The 25,704-nt window shown below is 39.1% G+C and overlaps 4 protein-coding genes across 4 annotated transcripts; all 4 read right to left on the bottom strand.

Annotated features, from left to right (window-relative positions):
* Nucleotides 1-760: 760 nt before the first annotated feature.
* LOC120008039 (putative cyclin-D6-1) lies at nucleotides 761-2,614 on the bottom strand. Its single transcript, XM_038858543.1, has 6 exons — nucleotides 2,343-2,614; nucleotides 2,160-2,240; nucleotides 1,974-2,069; nucleotides 1,689-1,890; nucleotides 1,468-1,598; nucleotides 761-1,389 (listed from the first exon to the last, which is right to left on the bottom strand). The coding sequence occupies exons 1-6, from the start codon at nucleotides 2,517-2,519 to the stop codon at nucleotides 1,114-1,116; spliced, it is 963 nt and encodes a 320-aa protein (XP_038714471.1). The 5' UTR covers nucleotides 2,520-2,614; the 3' UTR covers nucleotides 761-1,113.
* Nucleotides 2,615-16,142: 13,528 nt separating this feature from the next.
* LOC120007238 (secreted RxLR effector protein 161-like) lies at nucleotides 16,143-16,904 on the bottom strand. The gene has a single exon (XM_038857445.1). The coding sequence runs from the start codon at nucleotides 16,902-16,904 to the stop codon at nucleotides 16,143-16,145; it is 762 nt and encodes a 253-aa protein (XP_038713373.1).
* Nucleotides 16,905-20,916: 4,012 nt separating this feature from the next.
* On the bottom strand, nucleotides 20,917-21,315 carry LOC120007169. Its single transcript, XM_038857362.1, has one exon. The coding sequence runs from the start codon at nucleotides 21,313-21,315 to the stop codon at nucleotides 20,917-20,919; it is 399 nt and encodes a 132-aa protein (XP_038713290.1).
* Nucleotides 21,316-23,128: 1,813 nt separating this feature from the next.
* LOC120007240 (uncharacterized GPI-anchored protein At4g28100-like) lies at nucleotides 23,129-25,254 on the bottom strand. Its single transcript, XM_038857446.1, has 2 exons — nucleotides 24,109-25,254; nucleotides 23,129-23,476 (listed from the first exon to the last, which is right to left on the bottom strand). Exons 1-2 carry the CDS (start codon nucleotides 24,730-24,732, stop codon nucleotides 23,129-23,131), a joined length of 972 nt encoding a protein of 323 aa, XP_038713374.1. The 5' UTR covers nucleotides 24,733-25,254.
* Nucleotides 25,255-25,704: the final 450 nt, after the last annotated feature.

The following is a 25,704-nucleotide window of genomic DNA, read 5'->3' on the forward strand; positions in this document are numbered from 1 at the left end:
AGGTGATCAGTCTTGGATTTGGAAACTTGAATAATTTGTAAAAGCTAATGATAGAATTCCAAAAATACCCCTTAGGTCGCATAACTTTAATAAATTGAGGAAGCAAAACCCCTTCTGCAGTTGTCTTTTGCGATTTTGTACCATTTCTTTTGCCGTTTTGAGCCCAAACATTATTATGGCAATCTCTGAGGCAGAGGCACGTTACCATGTATAGCAAAACAGTGTTCAGGAGGGTAAGACCGTAAATTTAACCCCTTGGTTTCCTGCGCTGACTATAAACGCCAAAATGAACAAAGGAAGGAATGTGGAATTTTTATCACATTTTCCCATATTAGCTTTTTTGCACGTAACGTATGGACTGAGTTGGATTTCCTCTTGGGAGTAGAAAAATGATAATTATCCCATCAATTTAGTCTCTCAGTCATTCCAATTGATGAGTTGTATGTGCATGATTCAAGTGAATTTGTCGGTCTGACATGATGCACATGAAATATTATGCGTACAACTCAACAATTACGATAACTGAAATATCAATTGCGGGATCCCTATCATTATTGCTGGAAGTAATATCTTTACGAAAATGCATTGGACTTCAGTTCAACTTACTCTATCGTTACGTGGAAAACTACTGTAAACGTTGGATTGACGGTCTGAGTTTAAATTCATATCGGATATATAAAGAGGAAACTTATATAATGTTGGTTAAAAAAAATTTCTTCGTCTTTATTTATTATTTTTATTCCTAAATAATAATTATTATTCCTTTGCGAGAAACTAAGAGACATAAAGACAGTATAGGACCAAAATAGATACCACAAATTTGAACCCTACATTTCAAGGTTATGGTATGACTTTGTTTTGGTCTCTCAACATATATCAAAAGGTGCAAAAAGAAATTATTCTTATCTTATAATTCACTTATCACCCTTTTGTTTTCAATGGGACGTACTTAAAATTTAGAAAGACTTTGTAACAGTCAGTCAGTCAGTCACTGATTTTCTCTCTGAAAATATCTTCTTCTTTCTAACCCATCACTGATCCCTCCTTTCTCTCTGTTTTTTCTTTTTCTTTTTCTTCTTGTTATTTGAAGCAGTGGAGTCACTTTCAGTCTCATCAGCAATGTTGGACCTGCGAAATCTGGACCGTCTGATTGTTGTTGTTGTAATGACCAGTGATTTTCCTCCTCTTAATATCTCTCTCTGTCCTTACTGAAGAACTACCATTGGCGGTGATGGTTGTGGTGCCATTGGTCTTTTCACTTACTGCGCTAGAAAAATGCCGGTCAAGCACATTGACTGGCGTGTCTGAGCTTGACACCGCATCAAACAATGAATCATATCCATCAATGGCGATTTCCTGCATCGTATTGTAGCATTGTTGCATGCTTTCCTGCAACAGAGTCGCCACACACGTTAAAAAACAGAACAAATTGGGACTTGATACGCCGAACGAAATAATTAACTTTACCTTATTTACATATGAACAGGCAAGAATTGCGTTTCTAAAGCATGGATATTGCAAGGGACACATCTCATGAGAAGTAGAGAGAAGTGCGGATGCAGAAATTACAGAGGGCTTGAACTCTAAAAACTTGATATCTGTTCCACATCAAATCAAGCATAAATCAGTTTCTCGATTGTTAGATTCGAAATGTACTTGTAAAAATGTCAATCTGGGTATTTGGTTACCGTGTTGAGCTTTGAAGATGATGTTGATGGATCGAGCTTTAAGAGCTTGCATCAATGGTGGGTCTTCCAGTTTGAATAAAGAAATGAAGTAAGAAATGAAAGCGAAGGGAGTGATTGAGCGCATCCGCCATTTAAGAGCTCCAAGGACCAGGAACTCCATTCTTTGCATTGTTTGCGGATCAAATATGAAACCTCCAACACCCTGTACCAGACACGTCAATTTAGTAACTAAATGTATCAAACAAAAATCTGTTCAATGCACCATTTAGTCATAAAATCAAGTACCTGGATGTCAGTGAAGGAGAGCTCTGTTTTCCTCATCTTCGCAGCAAGAGAAACACAGGCGATTGAAAGAAGCTTAATGGCCCATGGCTTCGGTTGCTGAAATAACACATTATACGAAGGTTTCTGTCAGATCTCAAAACAATACAAACGATCATTTTGTTACTATAAACGGTGAAGTATCTTTACCGGAATTCTCTGGTTTGATAGGAACCGATCGAAGTAATTAATAGCCAGATATGATAACAGCGGATCAAAGTTGCAGGAAATCTGAAATTTCAAATCAGATTCGCTTAATTAGAATGAGAAGATAGAATCCGAATCCTGTTGTAATCCAGAGAGCAAGAAACTGAATGTAATTTGCATATGTACCTTCTCTATTGAAGATATGGCCTCTCGTCGAACAGAAACATCAGAGTCTCTGGCTTTAAGCATCTTTAAGTAGTGATGAGTGGGTATATGGTCAGATTCTATCAGGAAGAGCGAAAGAACTGTGTTTGAATCTTTATCGTTGACACTGGTTACTGGGTTCTCAAGATCCAACTCCATTGTTGAGTTGTGTTGAAGATTTCAGTACTGGTATTGAAGAGAGAGCACAATAGACATTGTTTGGAAAAGGTAAAGCTGAGGGAGAGAGAGAGAAATGTTAAAGGTGGTGGAGACTTGAACTACACTCCTTCCGTAGGTCGCTGGCTTTCTTTATAGTGCAAATGATGCATTTTGGCATTTGTTCTAGGGCTTAACCAATTTTTATACCCTCGAAGTTACACGCGTTTTTTGTTTCTATCCTTGAAGTTTAAATTTTACCCCAAATGTCCTTGAAGTTTCAAACAACTAATAATTTGTGTCCCGAAATCGATTGTCCGACCAATGATCGTCGGAACTTGAACAGCAGACAATCAGAGGGCTCAGTTGGCAATTCCATGTCATTACGAGAATAATAACATTTTACATGTCATTTTTATTTAAAATAAATAAAAAAAATTTGCATCCAAATTAAATCCGATAAGGGTTATTTGCACCCCAGAGTTAACTAAGGACACCTCAAAATCGAAAAAAGTTTCAATCTAATAACACCCCAACTGGCCTTATCACATATCATTTCCCTCCATCCCTTACTTCTCCTTCTCCTCCTTCTCCTTTCTCCTTCTCCTTCTCTCCTTCTCCTCGTCCTTCCTTCAGGCTCCTTCTTCCCTTATCCTCTATCATGTCTTTGATGATGAAGATTGGTCCCTCTTTTGACTAGAAACAAAGAAACAGAATGTTAAAGCAAATAATGGAGAAATACTCTTCCTTCTCTTACTACTATCTTTGTCATTCTCCTTTTCTCTCCTTCATGCTTCTTCTGGTCCTCGCGTTGGTGATGGGTCTTTGAGATTTTTGAGTGGTCTTTGTTGAGCAGGTGCTAGATCTAGAAACTACAGTCAAAGATGGCATTTTTGAAGGGATTGTAGTCAAGGATGACATTTTTGAAGGGCTTGGGAATTAGGGTTCAAGGGGTGCAGATGATATTTTTGTGAAAAAACTGAAATTGGAGTATACTCATATATGTTATGTTTTTAGCTAGGGTTTGTTTAGAATGGGGTGTACTTAGTTAAGTCAGGAGTGCAAATAGTCCTCATATGAAATCCCTAACCCTAGTTCACCGACCTCTGCTAAACAAACACTATCACATATAAAAAATCTTCCTCTGTCGCTGTACATGCTCTCTGGTTCTTCTCTTCTGTGTCCATTTCTAAGCAACACACAAACCCACAAAAAACAAAATTCAGTCTGTATCAAACCCAGAAGTGAATAAGACAAACAACAATTTAGATTTTTTTTCTCTCTTTTTTGTAGACAATGGATTTGGCTAAAACTGGAATAGATTGAGAGAGACCCAGAAGAGGAAAACCAAAAAAGATAGAAGATTTCAAGTCACCTCTCAAGATCTGCAACCGTTGAAGATTTTCTCAACAAGAATCCCTTTTAATTCTCAATCTACTTTGCAATTCAACATGATTGATTTTTAAACAAAGTATCAGAAAGAGACAATGAGGAGAAGGAGACAGAGAAGAAAAAGGTCAAGTTGAATTAGAAGATATCTTACCATCAGAAACTCTCATTGAGATTGGAGAAGAAAATCAAAAACATATTTTGGAGAAACCAATCTTCTCAACAGAAACTGAATATCTGTTCAATCTCTCCAATGGGGAAAAGAAATTTGAGATGATTAGCAGCACAACAAGTCTCTATCAAATCCTCTCGGATGTGATACAGGAAGTTTGTCTCTCTCCTTTCTCTAGTTCTCTACGTGTTCTCCTCTCAGTGTGAGCCTCCGCAGGTCGGTGAACTAGGGATAAGGATTTAATTTGGGTGCAATTTTTTAAAAAAATAAATAAATAATGACACGAAAAATGCTATTATTCTCATAATGACATGGAATTACCAACTGGGCCCTCCGGTTGTCAGCTATTCAAGTTTCGGCAAACATTGGTCGGAAAATCGATTTCGGGACATAAATGATTAGCTTTTCGAAACTTTAAGGACATTTGGGGCAAAATTTAAACTTCAAGGATAAAAACGAGAAACGCGTGTAACTTCTAGGATATAAAAGTTGGTTTAGCCTTTGTTCTGGGAAGGATGAGAACTGGTTAGTGTGGTCAAGGGGGCCAGAGCTACTAGTGCAGTATTCTTCTTAAGTTAGTAAAATTAATATCAAAGTAGTTTTTTTTTCACTTTTCATGAGATAATGTAATCTTTGGTAATTGAAATAGTAGATGAGTTGAAAGTTCAACTCGATCACCAAATTTTCAAACATTTTTATAGTGCAATTGAGGTGCCAATGATATGAAATTTTATAAAAGAAACTAAATAAAAAAAATTGGCTTTATCTTATTCTTCAATCAAAAACTCTAAAATCCAAATTCAACACAATGCTCCTCCTCCTCTTCCTAAAGGCCCCCTCACTAATTAGCCTCTTCCTCCACACAACAACCCTAGTCTCCGCCTCCTTCACCTCTGCATCGAATTCAACCTTGTTGTCCTTCATGAGAAGAAAATACTTTGTGTCCAAAATGGTTGCTTTCCTTGCAGGAATCATGGGAGAGTCCACGGTATATGCTTTGGTACCTTGTAGATAAAACTGCCCAATACGAGCCTGGATGGATAAGGGTGCACTTGAGTTTTGCTGGAACATCTTCTCAAAGCGGTCAGAGGAAAGAAGACTAGCTCTGGCTTTCAAGCATGAACCAGGTTTAGGAATTAGCAAGAGGTCTAGGATTCAGCATTGTAAGGGCATGGCATTATATTAGGATGGGGCTTAAGATAAGCCCTGAAATTGGAATGCTTGACAATGGCTCTTTGGGTTTACGAAGAGAAAAGTATTGTTTAGCTTAGTTAGCTTAGATCCTATTTGAAATGAAATGCGGAAAAGTTCTAATCAAAGACAAAAGATGTCATCAAAGAAAAGTGGGATTTCACTGCGGCTCTTGCCTTCATAAGGATTTCTAGTCATATAGAGGTGTGGTAGTGGAACCATCCTGGCTGATGAATATATTACAAGGTTTGGTGATTGATTTGGTAAGGTTTGCTTTATGTGGGGAATTGAGTTGCCAAAGAACTTTCTCAAGCTTGGGTTTAGAATTTCGGTGGTCTTGGGGTATATATTATCTAGGAGACTAGGATCCATAAGATATATTTGGAGTGAGTATATCAGTATATGTGATCCTTAAGCCTACGCATCAATATTCATCAAGGACATGCTACATGCAAGGTACATGGAATAGGTCTCAATTTCATCATTTTCTCTTAATACCAACAAGGTCTCCAACATAAAGGATTCTATGAAGATCTTTCAAACTGCCGATACTGGAAGTCAAATATAGTGTCATGATCTTTTAGGGAGAGGATGCAATGCATTAAATTCCTTCAAATAAATTGTGGCTCCATAGTTGCACTAACACAGAGGTTTCAACCAAAAAGGACTTCGTTCAAGCGTCTACAGATTGGATGCAACCTGTATTTCATCAACGAGTTTAATCTGTCAATATGAATATCAAATCTCCAACGTATAACAAGTGTAGCAATGGGTTTTTTCATCATGCACCCCTAATCACACAGCTCACTTGATCCCGTTATCACATACATCTTACCATTTGTATCCTTAGTATCTTGTTTCTTGTTTTGGCTTTTGTTTTTTGTCTAGCTTTTGATAAGGACACGATAATCACAGATAGTAAAATGCAAACTCAAAAGGAAAAGGAAGTTGATACTGGTTAACTTGATTTTGTAAACACAAGAACAACCATAAAACCCTGACTTTCGAGGAGTTAGGCCCTCCCAAAATACTCTGTTTCGTCCTCCTCTCCTACTGAAATTCTCCCTTATTACATACTGATAGAAAAAGACAAAATAGCAACAAAGCAAATAGAAAGGTTACACGTGCTCCATTCTTGTATGTATAATTCATGGCTAACATCTGTCCCTCCACCTAGATTAGCTTGTTTCCTCTTCTTGTATGTATAATTCATGGCTCTATCAATACCCTCCCCTCAAGCTTGAACCTTGTCCTCAAGGTTAAACTCAGGAAATTGGGACTGGATATTTGTAGCTAACTCCCAAGAACTGTCGCACTCTGGCAACCCTCGCCACTTGACCAAGACCTCCAATTGACCATTAATGATAAGTTCTCCTTGAGTTGGTCCAGAATAGCATTGCGCTTTCACAACAAAGAATTCACTTCCTCCACCACTAACCCATCATTAGTAAATCGAAGAAGAGTAGGGGGTTTCTTACCATACAAAGCCTTAAAGGGTGTCATACCTGCTAAGATATGGAATGTAGTATTATACCAATACTCAGCCTAAGAAATCCATTTAGACCATGCTAGTAAAGCACCTTAAATATTCATCCATACAACGGTTCACCACCTCGGATTGGCCATCCGTTTGTGGATGGTAAGATGTGGACATCTTCAAAGTGGTACCTGCCATTTTAAACAATTTTGACTAGAAGTGACTCATAAACACACGGTCTCTATCAGAAACAATTGACTTGGGAAAATCATGGAGGCGAACCGCCTCCTTGATAAACAATTTGGCCACCTGCAAGGCTGTATAAGGATGTCCATGTAACAAAAAATGAGCATATTTCGTCAAATGATCCACAACTACTACTATGGTATCCACCCCTTGTACCTTAGGTAATCCTCCCACAAAATCCATAGATATGTCCTCCCAAGAACTAGAAGGAATAAGCAGTGGCTGAACTAGGCCTTGAGGACTCAGAGTTGAATATTTGTGCCTTTGACAAGTTTCACATTTAGCTACAAAATTTTTGATGTCTGCACGCATGTCTGACCTAAAGAAAACATATGAAATACGTTTCCAAGTGCGAAAGTACCCGGAATACCCCCTTGCGGAGTAGAATGAAATTCTTGCAAAATAGTAGGAATATGGGAAGAATTTTTAGGAATTACCAAACGAACATGATGGAAGAGACATCCCCTACTAAGGAGTAAGGTTGGTGACTTCCTGGATCCAATAGTAAGGATTGGACAATAACCTTCAGTTTTGGATCCTTCAGAACCTTATCTTGGAGCACATACATAATTGGGCAGGATGTAATTGTCAAAGCTAGTAAAAGAGAGGAGTTCTCCCCTGACGAAGAGTCCTCATTCCTTGACAAAGCATTGGCAGCTTTGTTTTCTACCCCGGGACGGTACTTTGTCTCAAAATAAAATCCCATAAGTTTGAGAATCCACTTTTACTGCCCTTCATGCACTAACCTATGATCTAAAAGAAATTTCAAACTGCTCTGGTCGGTGCGGACAATAAACTTCCTTCCCAACAAGTAGTGACGCCACTTATTCGTAGCAAAAACAATAGTCATAAGTTCTCTTTCATAAACAAACTTCATTTGTGCTCGGGGAGAGAGACGTTGGCTTATGGGGTGGTTATCTTGCATCAAAACTGTCCCAATACCTAATCCAGAAGCCATCAGTTTCAACCTCAAATATCTTCGAAAAATCTGGTAGTGCAAGGACCGGCATATTGGTAATGACCTTCTTGAGTTCTTCAAAAGCAATACTTACTGAATCATCCCATTGAAAAGCATTTTTATGCAATAGATTGGTAAGAGGTGTTGCCAACGACCCATAACTTTTAACAAATTGATGGTAGTACCCAGTTAGCCTAAGAAATCCTTGCAGAGATTGAGATTAGTGGGAGGGGGCCAATCTAACATGCTCTGCAGCTTGGAAGGGTCTGCTGAAACCCCATCAGTTGAAATTATGTCCCAGATACTCTACTTGGGACTAGGCTAGGGCACACTTCTTCTCATTCAAGACTATTTCATGCTCACTAAGAATGTCAAAAACAGTTCTCAAGTGTTGTAGGTGTGTGAAAAATTCCCTGCTAAAAATGAGAATGTCATCAAAAAAGACCAAAATAAACTTGTATAAATAAGGATTCAATACCTCGTTCATCAATGATTGAAATGTAGAGGGAGCATTCGTTAGCCCAAACGACATAACTAGAAATTCGTAGTGGCCTTCATGAGTGCGAAAAGCGGTCTTGTCAACATCAGATTCTCTGACCCTGATTTGGTGACAACCAGATTTCAAATCCAGCTTGGAAAAAATGCTAGCCCCGTGTCGTTCATCCAACAATCCATCGATTACAAGAATTGGAAACTTATCTGGAATGATAATTTTATTTAGAGCTCGGTAGTCCACGCGCATACGCCAACCACCATCTTTTTTCTTCACCAAGATAACTGGGTTGGAATAAGGGTTATTACTTTACCTAATTATACCTGCAGTTAGCATCTCAAGGACCAGCTTCTAGATCTCAGTTTTTTGGTAATAAGGATATCAATAGGGTTGGATGTTTGTTGGTGTAGGCCCCTCACATAGCCGAATAGCATGGTCTTGTCTTCTCTAAATGGGCAACCCTTCCTTAGGAGTGAATATGTGAGCAAAATCCCGTAAGACCTCCTGCAACTTATTATCCCAGTCTACTGGTAGCTGATTTGTAGAGGCCTGAACAATCTGTTTGCCAGTGATATCACAAGCTCCAAATTCAATTAAAAATCCCACCTCCTCATATTTGAGAAGCTTCATCATAGTCTTAAGAAAAACGATAGTCTTAGATAAAGAAGGGTCCTCTTGCCACACAACCCGCTGACCCTTCAGCACTCCCCAAGTCCAAAACGTGAAAAGTTTCCCGGATATTCACCCCCTGAATAAACAATCTCACTTCCATACAAACACCCGTTCCTTTCATACAAACCCCATTCTCTACCTGAACTGCAAATCGTCTCTATTTATCAACAGGAAGGTGCAACAATTGATCCAAATCAGTAGAAATAAAGTTGTGAGAGGCTCCAATATCTATTAGTACGATCACTTCCCTACCTTCCAACAAGCCACACACCTTTAGAGTGTTGTTGTTGGTAGAAAACCCCATAATGAAATTCATTAAGAACTATAATCGTTGTTCCTCCTCCGCTGCATCCACTTTGGGTTCCTCCATGGTGGCAGGGTTATCTCCTTCCTCTGGGTCCTCTTCAGCCATGATCATAAAATTCAGCGATCGGTTCTTACATCGATGTCCTGGGTGATATTTTTCATCACAGTTGAAACACAAACCCTTTTTCCTTCGTTGTTGAGCCTCTTTCTCCGATAGATGCCTAAAAGAATTTCGCTTCGTTCCTTGTGGCAGTGATTCTGAAACTTTACTGAGATGATGATCAGTTTTGCCAACTAGAGCTGGACGAGGGAGATCCAAAGGTCTCCCCTGGCTGCCTGATGAATCGTGAGTACCACTGATTGTTGAGAGACTCGTACATTGATGTTTGAGTTGATACACGCAAGCTAGGGCATGGTTCTTATCTTCAATCTTTTGGGCCAGCCCCATATAGACCGATAATGAGAGGGTTGGGCTCATACGAATTTCAGCCCTAATTTCTTCACTACGTCCATTTACAAATATACCTACAAGCATCTCTTCACTCACGTCAGATAACAGCGTCGACAAATGCTCAAATTTTCACGGTACGCCATCACGCTCACCACTTGCAGGAGTGCGACCAAACTTTCGTAATCACTTCCCTCCTGGGAACTCCTAAACTTTCGTAACACAGCTAAATAGAAAGCAACCCAGGTTACAATGGGGGCTCACGCGTCTACCCACTAGTACCAACTAAGAGCTCGGCCTTCCAAACATACTACTATTGCTTCTACTATCTTTTCTGATTCTGAAACTTGGTTGATGGAAAAGTAGCATTCTACCCGGAACAACCATTTGGAAGGGTCATCGCCAACGAAAACGGGAAGTTCAAGTTTTCTCATGCCAAAATCCCAGTCACGCGTAGTTTTTCGTTCGTCGGTGTCTTCGGAAGTGTGGGAAGAGTCAGCCACGATTTTATCCTTACCATTGTTGGGAGAATATTTGGTTTGCATCAACTCACGTATCTCAAATAAGCAAGCTTTCAGCATGTCCATATCCTCTTTCAACCCTCCGACAGTGCCCTCCATCACATCCATTCAACCTTCCATCTTTGATTTGACCGTGTGAAACCGGAGCGGCTCCGATACCAATGATAAGGACACGATAATCACAGACAGTAAAATGCAAACTCATAAGGAAAAGGAAGTTGATACTGGTTAAGTTGATTCTGTAAACACAAGAACAACCATAAAACCCTAACTTTCGAGGAGTTAGGCCCTCCCAAAATACTATGTTTCATCCTCCTCTCCTACTGACATTCTCCCCTATTACATACTACTAGAAAAAGACAAAATAGGAACAACGCAAATAGAAAGGTTACACGTGCTCCATTCTTTTGCTAACATCTGTCCCTCCACCTAGATTAGCTTCTTTCCTCTTCTTGTATGTATAATTCATAACTCTATCCGCTTTTTCTTTGTAACTATCTGAGGCCATCCCACATGATGTCCTTTTGTTTTCTCTTTGTTTGGTTGATATATATCGTTGCTTATAAAAAAAAATAAGAAAGTGGGAATACCCAGCAAGATCCGATCTTAAATCGAGTTCATACCTAGTTCAAGAGCCCATCTCTACGATATTGGCAAGACAAAGAAGAGGCTCTAACGAGCGAAGGAAATTATGGTGGCCATGGAATGTCAATGCGCAGATTGGAGTTTGTGGCCATGTACGTTGGCTCCATTAGAACGAGGCTTTAGAGAGTGAAGAAAATTAAGTAACGCATTTCCAATATTTAGAAACCCTAATTTCTAAATATTGCATATGTGATTGCTCATGGATTATCTCTCTCTCATCTGTCAATTTTTTAAAAATAATTTCTTTATTTTTCATGTCACCATTTGTCAATCCACACAAGTTAAAAAAATAAATTTATTTTTTTATCCCACATAAACAGTTTGATTGCCCGAAATATTCACAATCTGTTCGATTGTGTAACTTTCGATTATCAAGTTGAAAAGTTTGAAAATTCGGTGATCGAATTGGATATGATTAACTCTTTCAATGACCAAAAGTTACATTAGCCTCCACATTTTCCAAGTTATTCGAGCGAACTTTTGCAATTTGGATATAAACTGTAATTCCTTTGCAATGATAGAAATCAACAATTAACCTAACGGTATGGATAGAGTCTAGTTTTTTTTATGGAAATTGCAAGTTCATTCAAATAACGCAAAATGTGGACTTCTATAACGAATCTATATCACTATAATGGCACACTTGTTATCTCCATGGACCATCGATCATTATTACCTTCAGCATTGCCACCTATCACCTATATCACCTTCAGAAATGCTAATAATATATCCACCACCACCACCATAAGAGGACAATGACGAGTTTGGAAAACTATGCCGCTTTACACACCGAGACGACAATAACCATAATTTTTAAAGGATGCCCCAAACAGCACGCTGCAATGTGCACTCTTTTTATGGGATGACAGCTTGGCCTATTGACCTTGTAGTGTATGAGAGTTCCTCTTCTTGCGAATGGTCCAAATGGAAAAAGCCTATCGAGAGGACGATAAAAAAAAAATGCACGCTAACATGTAATTTAAGCATTAAGAGGTAGGATTAGGATTCGGATACTTGAGTTATTTATTAGGTTTGTTTAGGATCCAAGTCAATGAAGAAATTAAAACGCCACGAGTTGAATTAATTGACGAGTTAGTTTATAGTACATATATGATATATATAACTATTTACCATACTTAGTTTATGCTCAAGCATAAGCATTCATGCATGAGTCGTGCATTATGCATTGATCGATATACATGAATCGCATTACATGTATAGCTTGCTATAGTTTGATACTTTGCCAGTAAACATTATTGAATCGATGTACGCATTACATGCAGGCTACAACAGACATAACCATGTATGCATGCATTGATCATGTCGTCATGCGAAAACCAAGCAGATTATGTAAACAGGACTTTGATTACCCAAGTATATAGTACTCATCTGTGTTAATTGGTTATTAGAAAGACAGATGCATGATGCAGGTGATCGAACCTACAATTAAAAAATAGTCAAAGGGGCCTCAGCAATTTGCGAAATGAGCAAAAAATAGATAATCAAAGCTTTTGGACACCGATGAGCTGCCAGTCAAAAGGTTTTCGACGATCCATTCAATAGCAATCGCAAGGACAAACATAATGTGGTATATGTTTAATATTTTGGAATTATTCTAGTATAGCCCACATAGGATTCTAATACTCTTACTTGTTTATATTTGTTTGAGTCTGAGAATAATTAATTATTCTCTAACTTAGATGAGAATAAATGATGATCTATCCATATTGATAGAAAATAATATTCTTTGTGCAACAGCCCTTCCTATATGATAGAAAATGATCCCATGATCCTGAATCGATCTTACCTAGGATCACAAATCTCAAATTTCTTAAACTTAAAATATTCTTAATTGTTTATATTTGGTAGCATATTGATCTATCCGACTACGGTCAAAATTCTGAAGAGTTAGAATCGTCAAATCTATAGGTTGCTCATCTCATATTCTGATACACACATATACTCTCTTCTTTAATTTAAAAATATTACGAGAAATGATAATATGTGTCCTTAGGGCACTATATAAGGATGAAAAATGTGCATTAGAATCTGAAAATATATATATATTTAAGTTTAAAAAATTAGACCAGAGAGTGTTTATCACACATAACATTCTAAGATTTGTTATAATGAATTCTTAACAAATATCCTTATGACACACATTATCAATACCCTATATTTAATTAACCTTATTTTTTCCTTCCTTTAATTTACTTTTCTTGCTGGTATCTTATTCTTTCTTTGATAAAAACCAGTGTTATCATACTCGACCCGTGCATCGACCCGTGGAGATAAGTTTCAAAGGTTCAACCGGTTAGCCTGAAGGGTCAAAGGTTGAACCGCTTATTTTTTAAATAATTAATTTTATATAAATAATAGAAAAAAACGTAGTATGTTATAGTGGGAAATTTGATATATGTTTAATAATGTAATATAAATTATAACAAACTAGTAATAAATTAATAACACATTTTCAAATACAAAACTTCAACTGGGAGGGGATGCGAACAGTGACTTACTTTCAAAATCCCACATCGTTAAAGAACACCACATGTAATTGAGAAAGAAGTTAAAAATTGATAAAAAGTCACCGTAATTCTTTAATTACCTAGGCGGGCTCAATTATTGACTTGTAACAATAAGGGCCCAAGAAGGTCAATGGATTTATGGCTGTGGTCAAGCCCATAGTCATATTTTAAATTTTTTTAATTGTTTTGACTTAAGCCAGCAAATCATGCGGGTCACAAATTTCGCGGTTAAACCCACGATTTATGCGGGTTGATTGCTTATTCGGGCCAACAACAGACTCGGCCCGTAATTCTTCAATTATAGCGGTTGAACCGGTCCGGCCGACGGGCCGGACCGGTTCTAATAACACTGATAAAAACAATGGATTCTCTATTAAAAAAAAACAATGGATTCGCCTTTCTCTGTATCGGTGCAAGAGAAAGACTAAAGAAAATCCATTTTTATTCGGAAGACCAACGACCCCTTTTACTTCTCTCCATCTCCCTTGCAAGAAAATGATTTACTTATTAAGTGCATTAAACAAGATTAAACATTAATTTGGACATAAAAAAAAAAAAAAAGACCAACACGTGCAGTCACGTGATGAGTGTATATATATATTTCACGCCATGTTGATGAAAGTGAAAGATGATGGAGTAGGGACTATGATTCTTTTTTTGTAAATGAGACAAGAATCAAAGGCCTGGCTACTCAATTACTTGGCTTCTTTGGAAGTTGAAACGCTGCCGTAGCCCTGTCAACCAGCCAGCGCACGCACTGACACCGAGAGGGAGACGGATCAGTTTTTCTTGGGCTCTCGTTGCTATATCAAATAAATTAATAAATGGGCCTACACGTAGTTTTGAACATTTTCATGGTCTCCTAGACTTCAAGCCCATGTCTGAAGGCCAGTTACTAATGGGGCCCATTTCTCTGTGCTCTAAACCAAAGTTAATCTAGACGGGTCACGCAAACAGGCCCAAATAAAGATATCTTCGTTTTGGGCCATTTAAACGGGGCCCACTTGTGGTCGTTTCATCCCTAGCCCCGACGTAAACATGGCCACCGCACAAGTATCAACTAATAACACAACCCTAATTTCTCTCAAGAATTCTCAACCATGGCTTCCTCTACACTTTCTTCTACAACCCATAACAGGTAAATTCTTAATTTCATAAACAACACCGAATATCTGGAACCGGAGAGGACTTGCTTTTAGAGATTCAATTTGGTATGCCTTTTCTTTGCAGCTATGTTCGAGCAAGAGTGGCATGTGTTCAACCCATCAAATGCTTTTCTTGCTAAGCCATGGTGATCTTAGACAACCTACTTCGCTCATTCCTCCCTGTTTTCCAGTTCCTGTAATGGATGTCTATCAAAAAGATGTAATGGATGTATTGATAAAACAGATTTTGAAATATTTGGAAATTGTGGGAATGATTAACGTATTATTGAAATAAAACTTTGGCTATATATAGCCTTACATCAATCCCATGATCTTAACAGAAAACCTTAACTTCTGTACTCCCATTACTTAACAACCCTAAGAACATGGGATAATACTAAGACGAGTTCAACTTAATGACTAAGTCAAACCCTAATACAAACTAACAGATCCCTAACAAATAGGGCTTATTGAAAGGATATTAAACTTAACAAGTTAATAAAGAGGAGAAGCCCAGTCCGTCTAAGTAAGTTATACGCTCTTAGAAGAGAAACAATTTGCAGCCTCCAGGAAACAATTTGCAGCCCAGTCTGAGCAGGAGAGTAGATATTGTGAGATGAAGGAGCCGTAGTGGAAGCATAGTTGGCAGAGGCAGGGGGAGGAGCTGCAGAGATTCGAAATTTTCTGCATTTAGAAGCTGGATGGCCAGGGATATCGCATAATTGACAGATGAGACGTGGTTTGCCACGACCACGATTCGCATGATGCTGATTAAATGGAGGTCGGGTATCGATCGCTTGCTAGCACTGCCTCTGAGGTTGCTTGGCTCCGGCATCTTCTCACCGACCTTCGCTGGAAACTTCCTCAACCACCTACACTTTATTGTGACAATCAGGGAGCTACTAATCTCAGCCTAAATCCAGTTCTCCACTCACGTATGAAGCACATCGCGGTTGACATTCACTTTGTTCGTTCTCTGGTTCATCAAGGTATCATCACGGTCCGACAAATCTCCACCGAACATCAGCTGGCTGACCTTCTAACCAAGTCTTTATTACGCCGTCGTTTTGAACATCTAAGCTCCAAGATTGGAGTGACTTCCAGCCTCTCCATCTTGAGGGGGTGTAAAGAGGAGAAGCCCAGTCCGTCTACAAAGGCCCAATCTAAGGCCCACACCTAACAAGACCAGCTCAACTATTTCTGTAACCATCTTTAGTTTAGTTCAAACATATATTAAGTCTCAACGGCTCTCTAGTCAGTTCGCACAGTCTTTGTGCAGTCCTCTCTGTACCTATGTCAGTGTTTTCCAACCGTTACCTCTGTTATCAATCCTTTCTATATATGCTCTGTAATATCAATTGTTTCAATCAATGAAAATCATCTCTTCATCTTTTTTTTTGTTAACACCCTCCCCTAAACTGAACACCATATAGGTTCAGTTTATATTAATCTTAGAACACACTCCAAGTTGGCCAAGTAACTTGACAAATAAATCAAACTTCAGAGGCTTTGTAAAGATATCAGCAACTTGTTCTTGACTCTGGCAGTGCTCAAGTTCGATCACCTTCTCCTTGACAAGACCACGAAGAAAATGGTACCTGATGTCGATATGCTTGCTCCTTCTATGCATTATTGGATTTTTGGACAGTTTAATAGTGGAACTATTATCACACATAATATGAGTTGCATCAGTTTGAGAACACTGCAACTCACTTAATAACCTTCTCATCCATACAACTTGACATGCACAGTGAGCTGCAGCAATGAATTCAGCTTCAGTTGTTGACAAGGTAACAATTGGTTGCTTTTTTGAAGACCAAGCAATAGGTGCAGAACCATAAATAAAAGCATACCCTGAAGTACTCTTTCTATCTTCCAAATCACCCCCATAACCACTATCACTGTATTCAACTAAGCAATCTACAGATCCTTTCTTGTATGACAGGCCATAATCACTTGTACCTTTTATGTATCTCAAAACCCTCTTTGCAGCTAGAAAATGCATCTCAGTAGGTGCTCCCATAAACCTGCTAATCAAACTAACCACAAACATAATATAAGGCCTAGTGGTAGTAAGGTACATCAAGCTACCCACCACTTGCTTGAAGAGAGTGTCATCAACCCTTGTTCCATTAGAGTCTTTGACAAGTTGGGTAACAGGAACAATTGGAATCTGAACAGGATTGCAGCTACTCATACTAAACCTTTCCAGTACTTCTTGAGCATATTTTTGCTATCCAATGAAGATACCTTTTGCAGTCTGCTTAACTTCGATTCCCAGGAAATAATGCATTTTTCCTAAATCTGCCATCTCAAATTCTTTCATCATCGAGCTTTTAAATTCATCAAACATAGCAGCATCATTACCAGTGTAAATGAGATCATCTACATACAAGCATACTATCAACAATTTACCTCCATCTCCTTGCTTGATGAATAGTGTATGCTCATAAGGACATTTACTGAAGCTTGTTTTCAAGAAGTAGGATTCTATACGACTATACGAAGCCCTAGGGGCCTGTTTTAGTCCGTATAGTGCCTTCTTCAATTTGTAAACCTTTCCTTCACTTCCTTTACGTACAAATGTAGCCTGCAGGTTGATCCACATATACTTCCTCATCAAGTTTTCCATGCAAGAATGTTGACTTTACATCGAGCTGGTAGATTATTGATAGGTATGATAATACCTATTATTTTTGGTAGAAATATCCCCTCTTAAGCTTTCTTTTGATAAATAATGAGTGTATTTATGTGTTGATTTGTATTTTGATAGGTTGATTGCGGTTTGGATGAAAAGCGACGGAAAAAGGGCTGAATTGAAGAAAATGTCCACCGACCTTCGTGTGTTCAAATAGTCATAACTTTCTGTCACGTTATTGCAATTGAGCGCAACAAAAGGCATTCGAAACTAGACATCTCAAGCTTTCCGTAGAATCTAAAATCATGCAAATCGGAGGTCATATGGAGAAGTTATGGTCATTTGAATCATGTGACTAGGGGTAACGCGCCTAGGCGTGGCGCGCCTAGGCGCACAAATTGTGCACGCCCAGGATCACTCCTGCACGCCCAGTCCAGAGAGTTGGACTTGAATTTTAAGTTGGGCACGCCTAGGATTGCGGCTAGGCGTGCGCCTAGGCGTGTGCCTAGGCGTGGTGCGCTTAGGCGTGAAAACAACGCGCCTAGGCGTGAAAAGCAATTTTCTGGGGTGTTTTAAGTCGCGATTTGTCCGAGCTGCGGGAGTTTTGAGACCTAGAACAGATTTCTGGAGAGCGAAAACAGAGGGGAAAGGTGATTCTTGGAGCTAGGAGGAGAGATTCTTCAACTCCACTTGGATCTACTCAACTCATTGGGTTTATTCATGCTTTTCTCATCTATTCTCTTGTGTTTTTCTCTCATTATGTGTAACTAAACCTCTTGTGCCAAGGCTAGGATGAAGCCTTGGGTTTGATGACTTTGTTTATGACTTGATTTACATACATATGAGTTGATTTGGGTATAAATCTTGTGTTTCTATGTTTGATTGCAATTTCTTTATGCTTGTGGTGTTTGGCCAACACTTTAGGTTTTTGGATGAAATTGTTTGGAGAATTTGCTTAGACAATAATATGTCAAGTAGATTATGCTTCTTGAAACACTTGATTATGAATATGTCTCCCTTTAATTAGGTGACAATTTGTATGAATCCTAATCTCCATAGAACTTCATGAATTCCTATGCATGTTTAGACCAATAAGATGGCTAGAATGTACTTAGGAATATCCGACCTAGACCAATAAGATGGCTAGTAATCGATTTTAGGGAGATTTGGCTTAGGTGCGCTAAAACCGACTTAGGTACGGATTCGTTATGCCCGAATTAGCAAATATGTGTGTGAATTTGTGTCATTGCAAGTCATTTCCCAAGGGGAATTCCAAAGCCTTGGTGTTCAACTCATTTGCATTAGTTGCATCCCTATTCTAAGAAAATACCAAAAATACTTTGCTCTTTACTTGTCTTAGTTTAATTACCAACCCAAACAATCTTGAGTTGATCTTTACTTTGTTTGCATTGTACATACATACATACAAGTATACATTTGGATTAGACATAACTCCATCCCTGTGGATTCGACCCTTGCTTATCATTGTGCTGTAGTCGCCGACTAGTACACTTGCTAGTAAGGTTAATTTAGACCCAACAATTATCCACTTGTGTTGTGCAACTAAAGAGATCACCAATCTGATTGTATCATGTCTAGCAACTGGGGCAAACACTTCTGCATAATCAATACCATATTCTTGTGCATACCTTTTCGCCACTAATCTGGCTTTATACTTATCAACTTCCCCATTCTCCATGAGTTTGGTCTTGTAGATCCATTTAACACCAATTGATTTTTCTCCTAGAGGCAACTCAGTAAGCTCCCAAGTCTCATTCTTAACTATGGCATTGATTTCTGAGTCCATAGCTTGCCTCCATTTTTCTTTCAAGACAACATCCTTAAAACTTAATGGATCACTATCTGCAAACAGGGCCAAGTGTGTATTATTATCATCTTCTTCATAGAGCTCATCACCACTTATGTAATCAGTCATCCAAGCTGGTGTTCTCCTCACTCTTGAATCTCTGCCTCCTTGATCAGTCTGAACTACAACTTGTTCTTCTTCAGAATGATCAGAATTTGAAGAGTGAATTTCTGTGTCATTAATATCCAACTCTTCTGTTGACTCATGACCTCCTTCAAGATCCATAGGCACTTCAGCTTCTTCATACTCAGTCCAATTCCATCCCCTTTCTTCATCAAAAACTACATCTCGACTTATGACAATCCTCTGAGTGTTAGGATTGTATAGTCTATAAGCTTTGGTTTCTTCACTGATTCCCATCATAACACAGCTCACACTTTTATTATCGAGTTTGCTTCTCAAGTGATCATGCACATGTGCATAGGCTAGGCAACCAAAAACTCTAAAATGAGTAACACCAGGCTTGTTACCACTCCAAGCTTCTTCAGGAGTCACATTTTTTATTGCAAGTCTAGGACACCTATTCAATATATGCACACTCCACTTCATTGCTTCAGGCCAAAAAGGTTTAGGAACCTTCATTCTTGCTAGCATACATCGTACCATATTCAAAATAGTAAGATTCTTTCTCTCAGAAATCCCATTCTGTTGGGGTGAATAGGCTGCAGTCAGCTGCCTCCTTATGCCTTGCTCTTCAAAAAAATTCAAGAATTCTTGGGAAGTTTACTCCCCTCCCCTATCAGTTCTGAGTGTTTTAATAGACACCCCAGTTTCCTTTTCAGAAAGAAAATAAACCCAAGTTCTTCTACTATAATCATCAGTGAAGATGAGAAAGTACCTTTTGCCACTGTTTGAAATGGGATTGATTGGCCCACACACATCGGAGTGAACTAGTCGAAGGACATCAGAGGACCTCCACATGCTTTTCTGAGGAAAGGGCTCACGATGTTGCTTGCCAGTCAAGCATTCTTGGCATTTTGAAGAGGGGTTCTTCAAAGGAGGTAGTCCAGTCACCATTTCCTTTTGCTGCAGTGTCTAGAGCCCATTGAAACTAAAATGCCCATCTCTATAGTGCCATAACCAACTCCTATCTTGAGTAGAGGAATGAAATCATTTTTGTGTACTCTGTGGATATTTTGCATTCAAGGGAAACATTCGATTACTTGTCATCTCACTTTGAATGATGAGACCATGTTCAGGGTGATGAATTTGACACCTATTCTTGTACAGAAGCACTGCAAGACCTTTCTCTTGGAGTTGTCCTACACTTATAAGATTACTGGACAGCTTTGGAACATAATACGCATTTGTTAGACGATGCACCACTCCATTCACCTCAATCCTTATGTCACCCTTTCTTTTAACACACAAGCTTGAACCATTTCCTAATTTAACTATGTCTCTTATAAATGATTCATCAAGGCAGCAAAAGAATGACTTGACTCCAGTCATATGATTACTACAACCAGTGTCAAGATACCACACATACTTGGAAGAATTCACCTCACCATCTCCAGGAGCTGTAATTACTGCATCTTCATTGTCTACCTTTGCCATCAACAACATTTCTTCTTTTGTCTCAGTGTAATTGGCCTTGTTCACTCTCTGTTTCATAGGACACTCGTATTGAAAGTGTCCCAGCTCATGGCAATTAAAGCACTCGACTGAGGCTTTGTTGAAATTTCCCCTTCCTCTACCACGTCCTCAAAAACCTCCACATCCCCTTCCTCTACCAAGTGAGAATTGTTCTTGGCTCACCTTTAATGCTTCTTCTTCCACAGAATGCCCAATTATTCTTTGCTCATGCACTTGTAGACTACTTTGAAGCTTGTCAATGGAAAGTTCATCGATGTTATTGGATTCTTCGATAGAACAAACCACATAATCAAGCTTTGATGTCATTGATCTGAGAATCTTCTCAATGACAACAATCTCACTCATCTTTTCTCCATGATATCTCATTTTATTTGTAACTGTGAGAATCCTAGCAAAGTAGTCATTAACAGACTCACCAGTTTTCATTTGCAGCATCTCAAATTCTTTCCGCAGGGCTTGTAGCTGGGCACGTTTCACTCTGGTATTACCTTCGTACTTCTTCTTCATAGAGTCCCATATGTCTTTAGCAGTGTCTTTCGCCATAATTGTCTCAAGCACAGCTCGATCGATAGCTTGAAACAAATAATTCTTAGTTTTCAGATCCTTGAGCTTCTGATCCTCCACACTCTTGAGCTATGCCTCAGTTAAAACTGTCCCTTCTGGGTGTCGAGTGATTCCTGTTTCAATCAGACTCAAATACTCCTTTGATCTCAGGAAATTCTCCATTAGCATAGCCCAATGATCATAATGACCATCAAACCGTGGGATTGAAGGTTGGATAAACCCTCCTTCTCCTCCTCCTCCTCCTCCTTCTGCTGCCATAAATGCCTACTACGGTAAGCTTAGAAGACTACGGCTTCTCAAACAAGATCAGGCCCTTGGTGGCCTTGCTCCGATACCATATATTGATAAAACAGATTTTGAAATATTTGGAAATTGTGGGAATGATTCACGTATTATTGAAATAAAACTTTGGCTATATATACCCTTACATCAATCCCATGATCTTAACAGAAAAGAAAACCTTAACTTTTGTACTCCCATGACTTAACAACTCTAAGTACATGGGATAATACTAAGACGAGTTCAACTTAATGACTAAGTCAAACCCTAATACAAACTAACAGATCCCTAACAAATAGGGCTTATAACAACTTAACAGGATGTCTGTCTTGGAACATTGTATAAACACTCTGGATCGTGAAGCTATGCCTTGTATTAAAATTGTTTTGTAAGTTAATAGGGAGATATCATGTAGAAATGGCAAATCCTGTGATATCGACAAATATGCCTCGTAACAGATTCACTTTATGTTTCTTCAATGATTATTACTAGGCTCTTGGATTCATATTTTTGGATTCCTAGCTCCATTTGAGTTGACTTGAGACTTCGGGCAATCCCTTTCCGCCAAGACAAATATTAGTCTCTTGGTGGCTGCTCGTCTTCATCCACAAGAGAGTTTGGGGAAGAAAAAAAAAACCCTAAAGAAACGGCCCAAATAACTTGGGCTTTCTTTAGGGTTTTAGTTTGAGGCCCAAGCCTGTCATGTATGGTTGTAACTGGTCCAGAGTCCAAATTGCTCACTTAACGTTGACGAAGGGATTTGGTTAAGGAAGGTAATTTCATCAGTGAACTTGGCAAATCCCAACTAGAAAGGCAGATTCTCTGTCTCTATCACATGACAATATACAAATATTTTTAATCTTCTGGGTTTCTTTCTTCCCGAGGTTAGCATTCTTTAAGGACAAAAGGGCGACAAACATTCAACCCGCATTACCTCCCCTGAAAATATGAGTTCTATTCTAATATTCTAATAATTCACATTTTACTGCAAAAATGACTCAAATCTTGAATTAAACTATGATGATGATTGTCGTTCATGATTCTCATTACTATACGACCAACATACTCATCATGCATTGGGATTTCCCAAGTTGGGCTAATTTCAACACCATAATCATCACCTTATTAATAGGACTCATCAATCAAACACATACGTCCTCCTACGTAGATCCCAAAAGCACAGTTTCATCGACACCCAGTTGACTTGTCCAAAAGAATAGCTTTTTGGCACAAATTTCCCTGAGTTGAATACAATCCCAATATCCAACTCCGCACCTAAAATGGATTCCCCACTGCAAATATACACAACCATTGACTGCTAAATCTTTAGTGGAAGAAAAGAATACTGCAGAAGAAGCTGAAATATACAGTGGCCAAAAGTACAAAAACAACCCTCTACCTCATCAGCCCCTTTGTCTATTACCATCACGTGACCTTCGACAGACACCTCCCCCTGCCCCTGCCCCTACCCCTACCCCTACCCCAACCCCTTCCCAAACAGAGAAAGCAAAATCATTAAGGACAAAATGGTAAACAATGAAAAATGAGGCGATGGTAAGGTTGAAGAAGATGATGGGGACCTCTCGAACTGCAGCGAATCAACGGCTAACGGCATGTTCTCTTGATCAGGACTACATTTGGACTGGTGCGGTGGGTGCGCACTGTACATGATGGCGCGTAGCACAGCAGAAACAGTCGGTATGTACGCCGTTTTGTTACGGGCAAGTAGCCACGTCAGCCCCATGAGCTGACAGTCCCTGCTGAACATCTCTTTGGCCCTCTCGCTCGTGCTGTGGTCAGTTCCGTTCTTGACTCCGCCTTTTAGCTGCAATTATTCAAGAAGTACAAGGTTATTTTAGTCATCAAATCGATTGAACACGAAAGAGGAAAAGGTTGCGAAGAAGGGGATCCTAGTGAAGAACCATATTGCTTGCAAAGTAAAAGGAAGGAGAAAGAAAGCCACAAAAACGATGTTATTTTCAACGATCGATGGGTCTACCTCTACCAGAACCACTCTCTTTGGTTGGTTTCACAAAAGCAATGCGATGTTGACTCGAATCTATAATCACAAAGTTGTTGTTAAAGAAAGAAAGTTGCGATGTTTAGTTACACGCACAAAAATCCAGAATCACTGAAGCCATGAATACATGAAATTATCATTCAAGTCGGTATGCATTGTACCCAGGTGGAGTAAAAATTAAGCAAATGAGGCAAAATAAACAAGAAAGTTGGCTGCTGTTCGATCAAAATCAAAGAAAATCCCTCAATTCATTCAACCCATCTGAAATCATATCTTATCTGCATGGTTCAGAACCCCAATTGCGAAATCTACATGGAAAGGAGCTAATTAATGATTGAAAGCCACACAAAAGAAATAAATGGGTTTCAAGCATTTCAAAGGAAAGAGAGGAGGGAGGATTTAATGAGGGGGCGAAATAAATGCAATCTCAAACCAACCTTTTCTAGGGCACCAAGGCACCTGGTACACCCTGCGTACGAGGAATTTCTGCAATTCTTCTCCAAATTCTTGACAGCAGCAGTGGGAGTCACATTATGAAAGACTGAAGAGACATTAAATGCGGCGGGGCAACTAAGCGAGCTAATTTGATGAAGCCTTATTCCACAAAAGCACAAAATAGGATCGCAGGTCGCGTTCGGTTTTGGAATCTTCACGTTCTTGCTCAGCAATGCGCTTTGTAGCGAGTTCACGCACTTCTCCGAGTCGTCCGGCATCATAGGAAGATCCGGTTCGGCTTCAGGAGCCGGAGCAGCGACCTGGAGAGCGGACCGGGCGTGAGCGGCGAAGACCCATGCCGCTAAAACAGGACAGCAACGGCTCCGGTCCAAGTTTCTACCGCACGCGTCATTCACGCCGCCGAATAGCTCGGCTGAGAGGTCAAGTCGGCACCTCTGCGCCTCTGTTTGGACCGGGAAGGCCGGGACCGTGTTTGGAATCAAATATTCGCCTGGGTTTAACGGTTGGTCGTGACCGGCAACCGGCTCGGCGTGTAAACCAGGAAAGGAGCAATGAAAAAACGCGGAGAACAAAATAGAGAATGTTAAGAAAGCAAAAGGTTGCATCTTCTTTCTGGGTTTTTCAGGGTTTGTCACTTTGTCTGCTAACGCTCAAAGAGCAGAGCTCTGAATCTGCTTTTTTCTCGGAAACTATGAATCACGAAGAGTAAAAGGGGAGTTTCAGGAGATTTTCCAGGTAAAATCCTCTCTCGTGACTTCACTTTCCTGGGGCAAACTTGAACATGCAAATTATGTAAAAACTTGAGCTTCTCTCTCTTTGGAGTAACTAAGAAATGACGTATAATGTGATGATTAGCATTAACGTAAAATAGGGGGAGAGCAGTCTCTTTCGATCTGTGGGTACTGGGGAGTGTGGTAGTACACTCCAGGTTGAAGAAACAAAGTATGGTCACATTATTTTGTACTTATTGTGATTGCACACAATTGATTTATGGCTTCTTAATTGGAAGGGGAAAAGGTCAAAGGAGATGGGTCATGTAAGGAACGGAAGAGATTCTTTTGGTTTGCACAGGAGGGAGAGATGAATGGGCTTGATAAGAAAAGCTGTCTGAGGTTTGGCGGTTCATGGTGTTCTAGCTTTTCTTTGTCATTATTTATCATACACCCAGCTAATTTGAGAAGAAAACGATGTCGTTTTGTTTGAGTTGTTTGTTTGTGATGGAATATAAAAATATTTTTATATGAATATCATTGTAACCTCTGATTCTATATATATCTGAATACAAAAATATAAACGTATATAGGGAAGGGAGGGCATCCTAGGGATTTGACATTTCTTTGACAGACTCATTTGAGAAGTTGTATTCTCTTAGAGATATGGGAGTTGCAGAATTCATTTAAAATGATATAGTTTATAATTTAAATTTAATAAATTGAGAAATGTGTCACATCAAATCTTATCTTTATTTTTTTATTTTTAAAATTTATGTGAATTTTACTCCATAATTAGATATGAATTATACACTTTATGAAATTACAGAGTCTTCAAATCCTATCTTCTTGACTCGAGCTTTGTGG

The sequence above is a fragment of the Tripterygium wilfordii genome, chromosome 10, assembly GCF_013401445.1.
Source record: "Tripterygium wilfordii isolate XIE 37 chromosome 10, ASM1340144v1, whole genome shotgun sequence".
Classification (NCBI taxonomy): Eukaryota; Viridiplantae; Streptophyta; class Magnoliopsida; order Celastrales; family Celastraceae; genus Tripterygium; species Tripterygium wilfordii.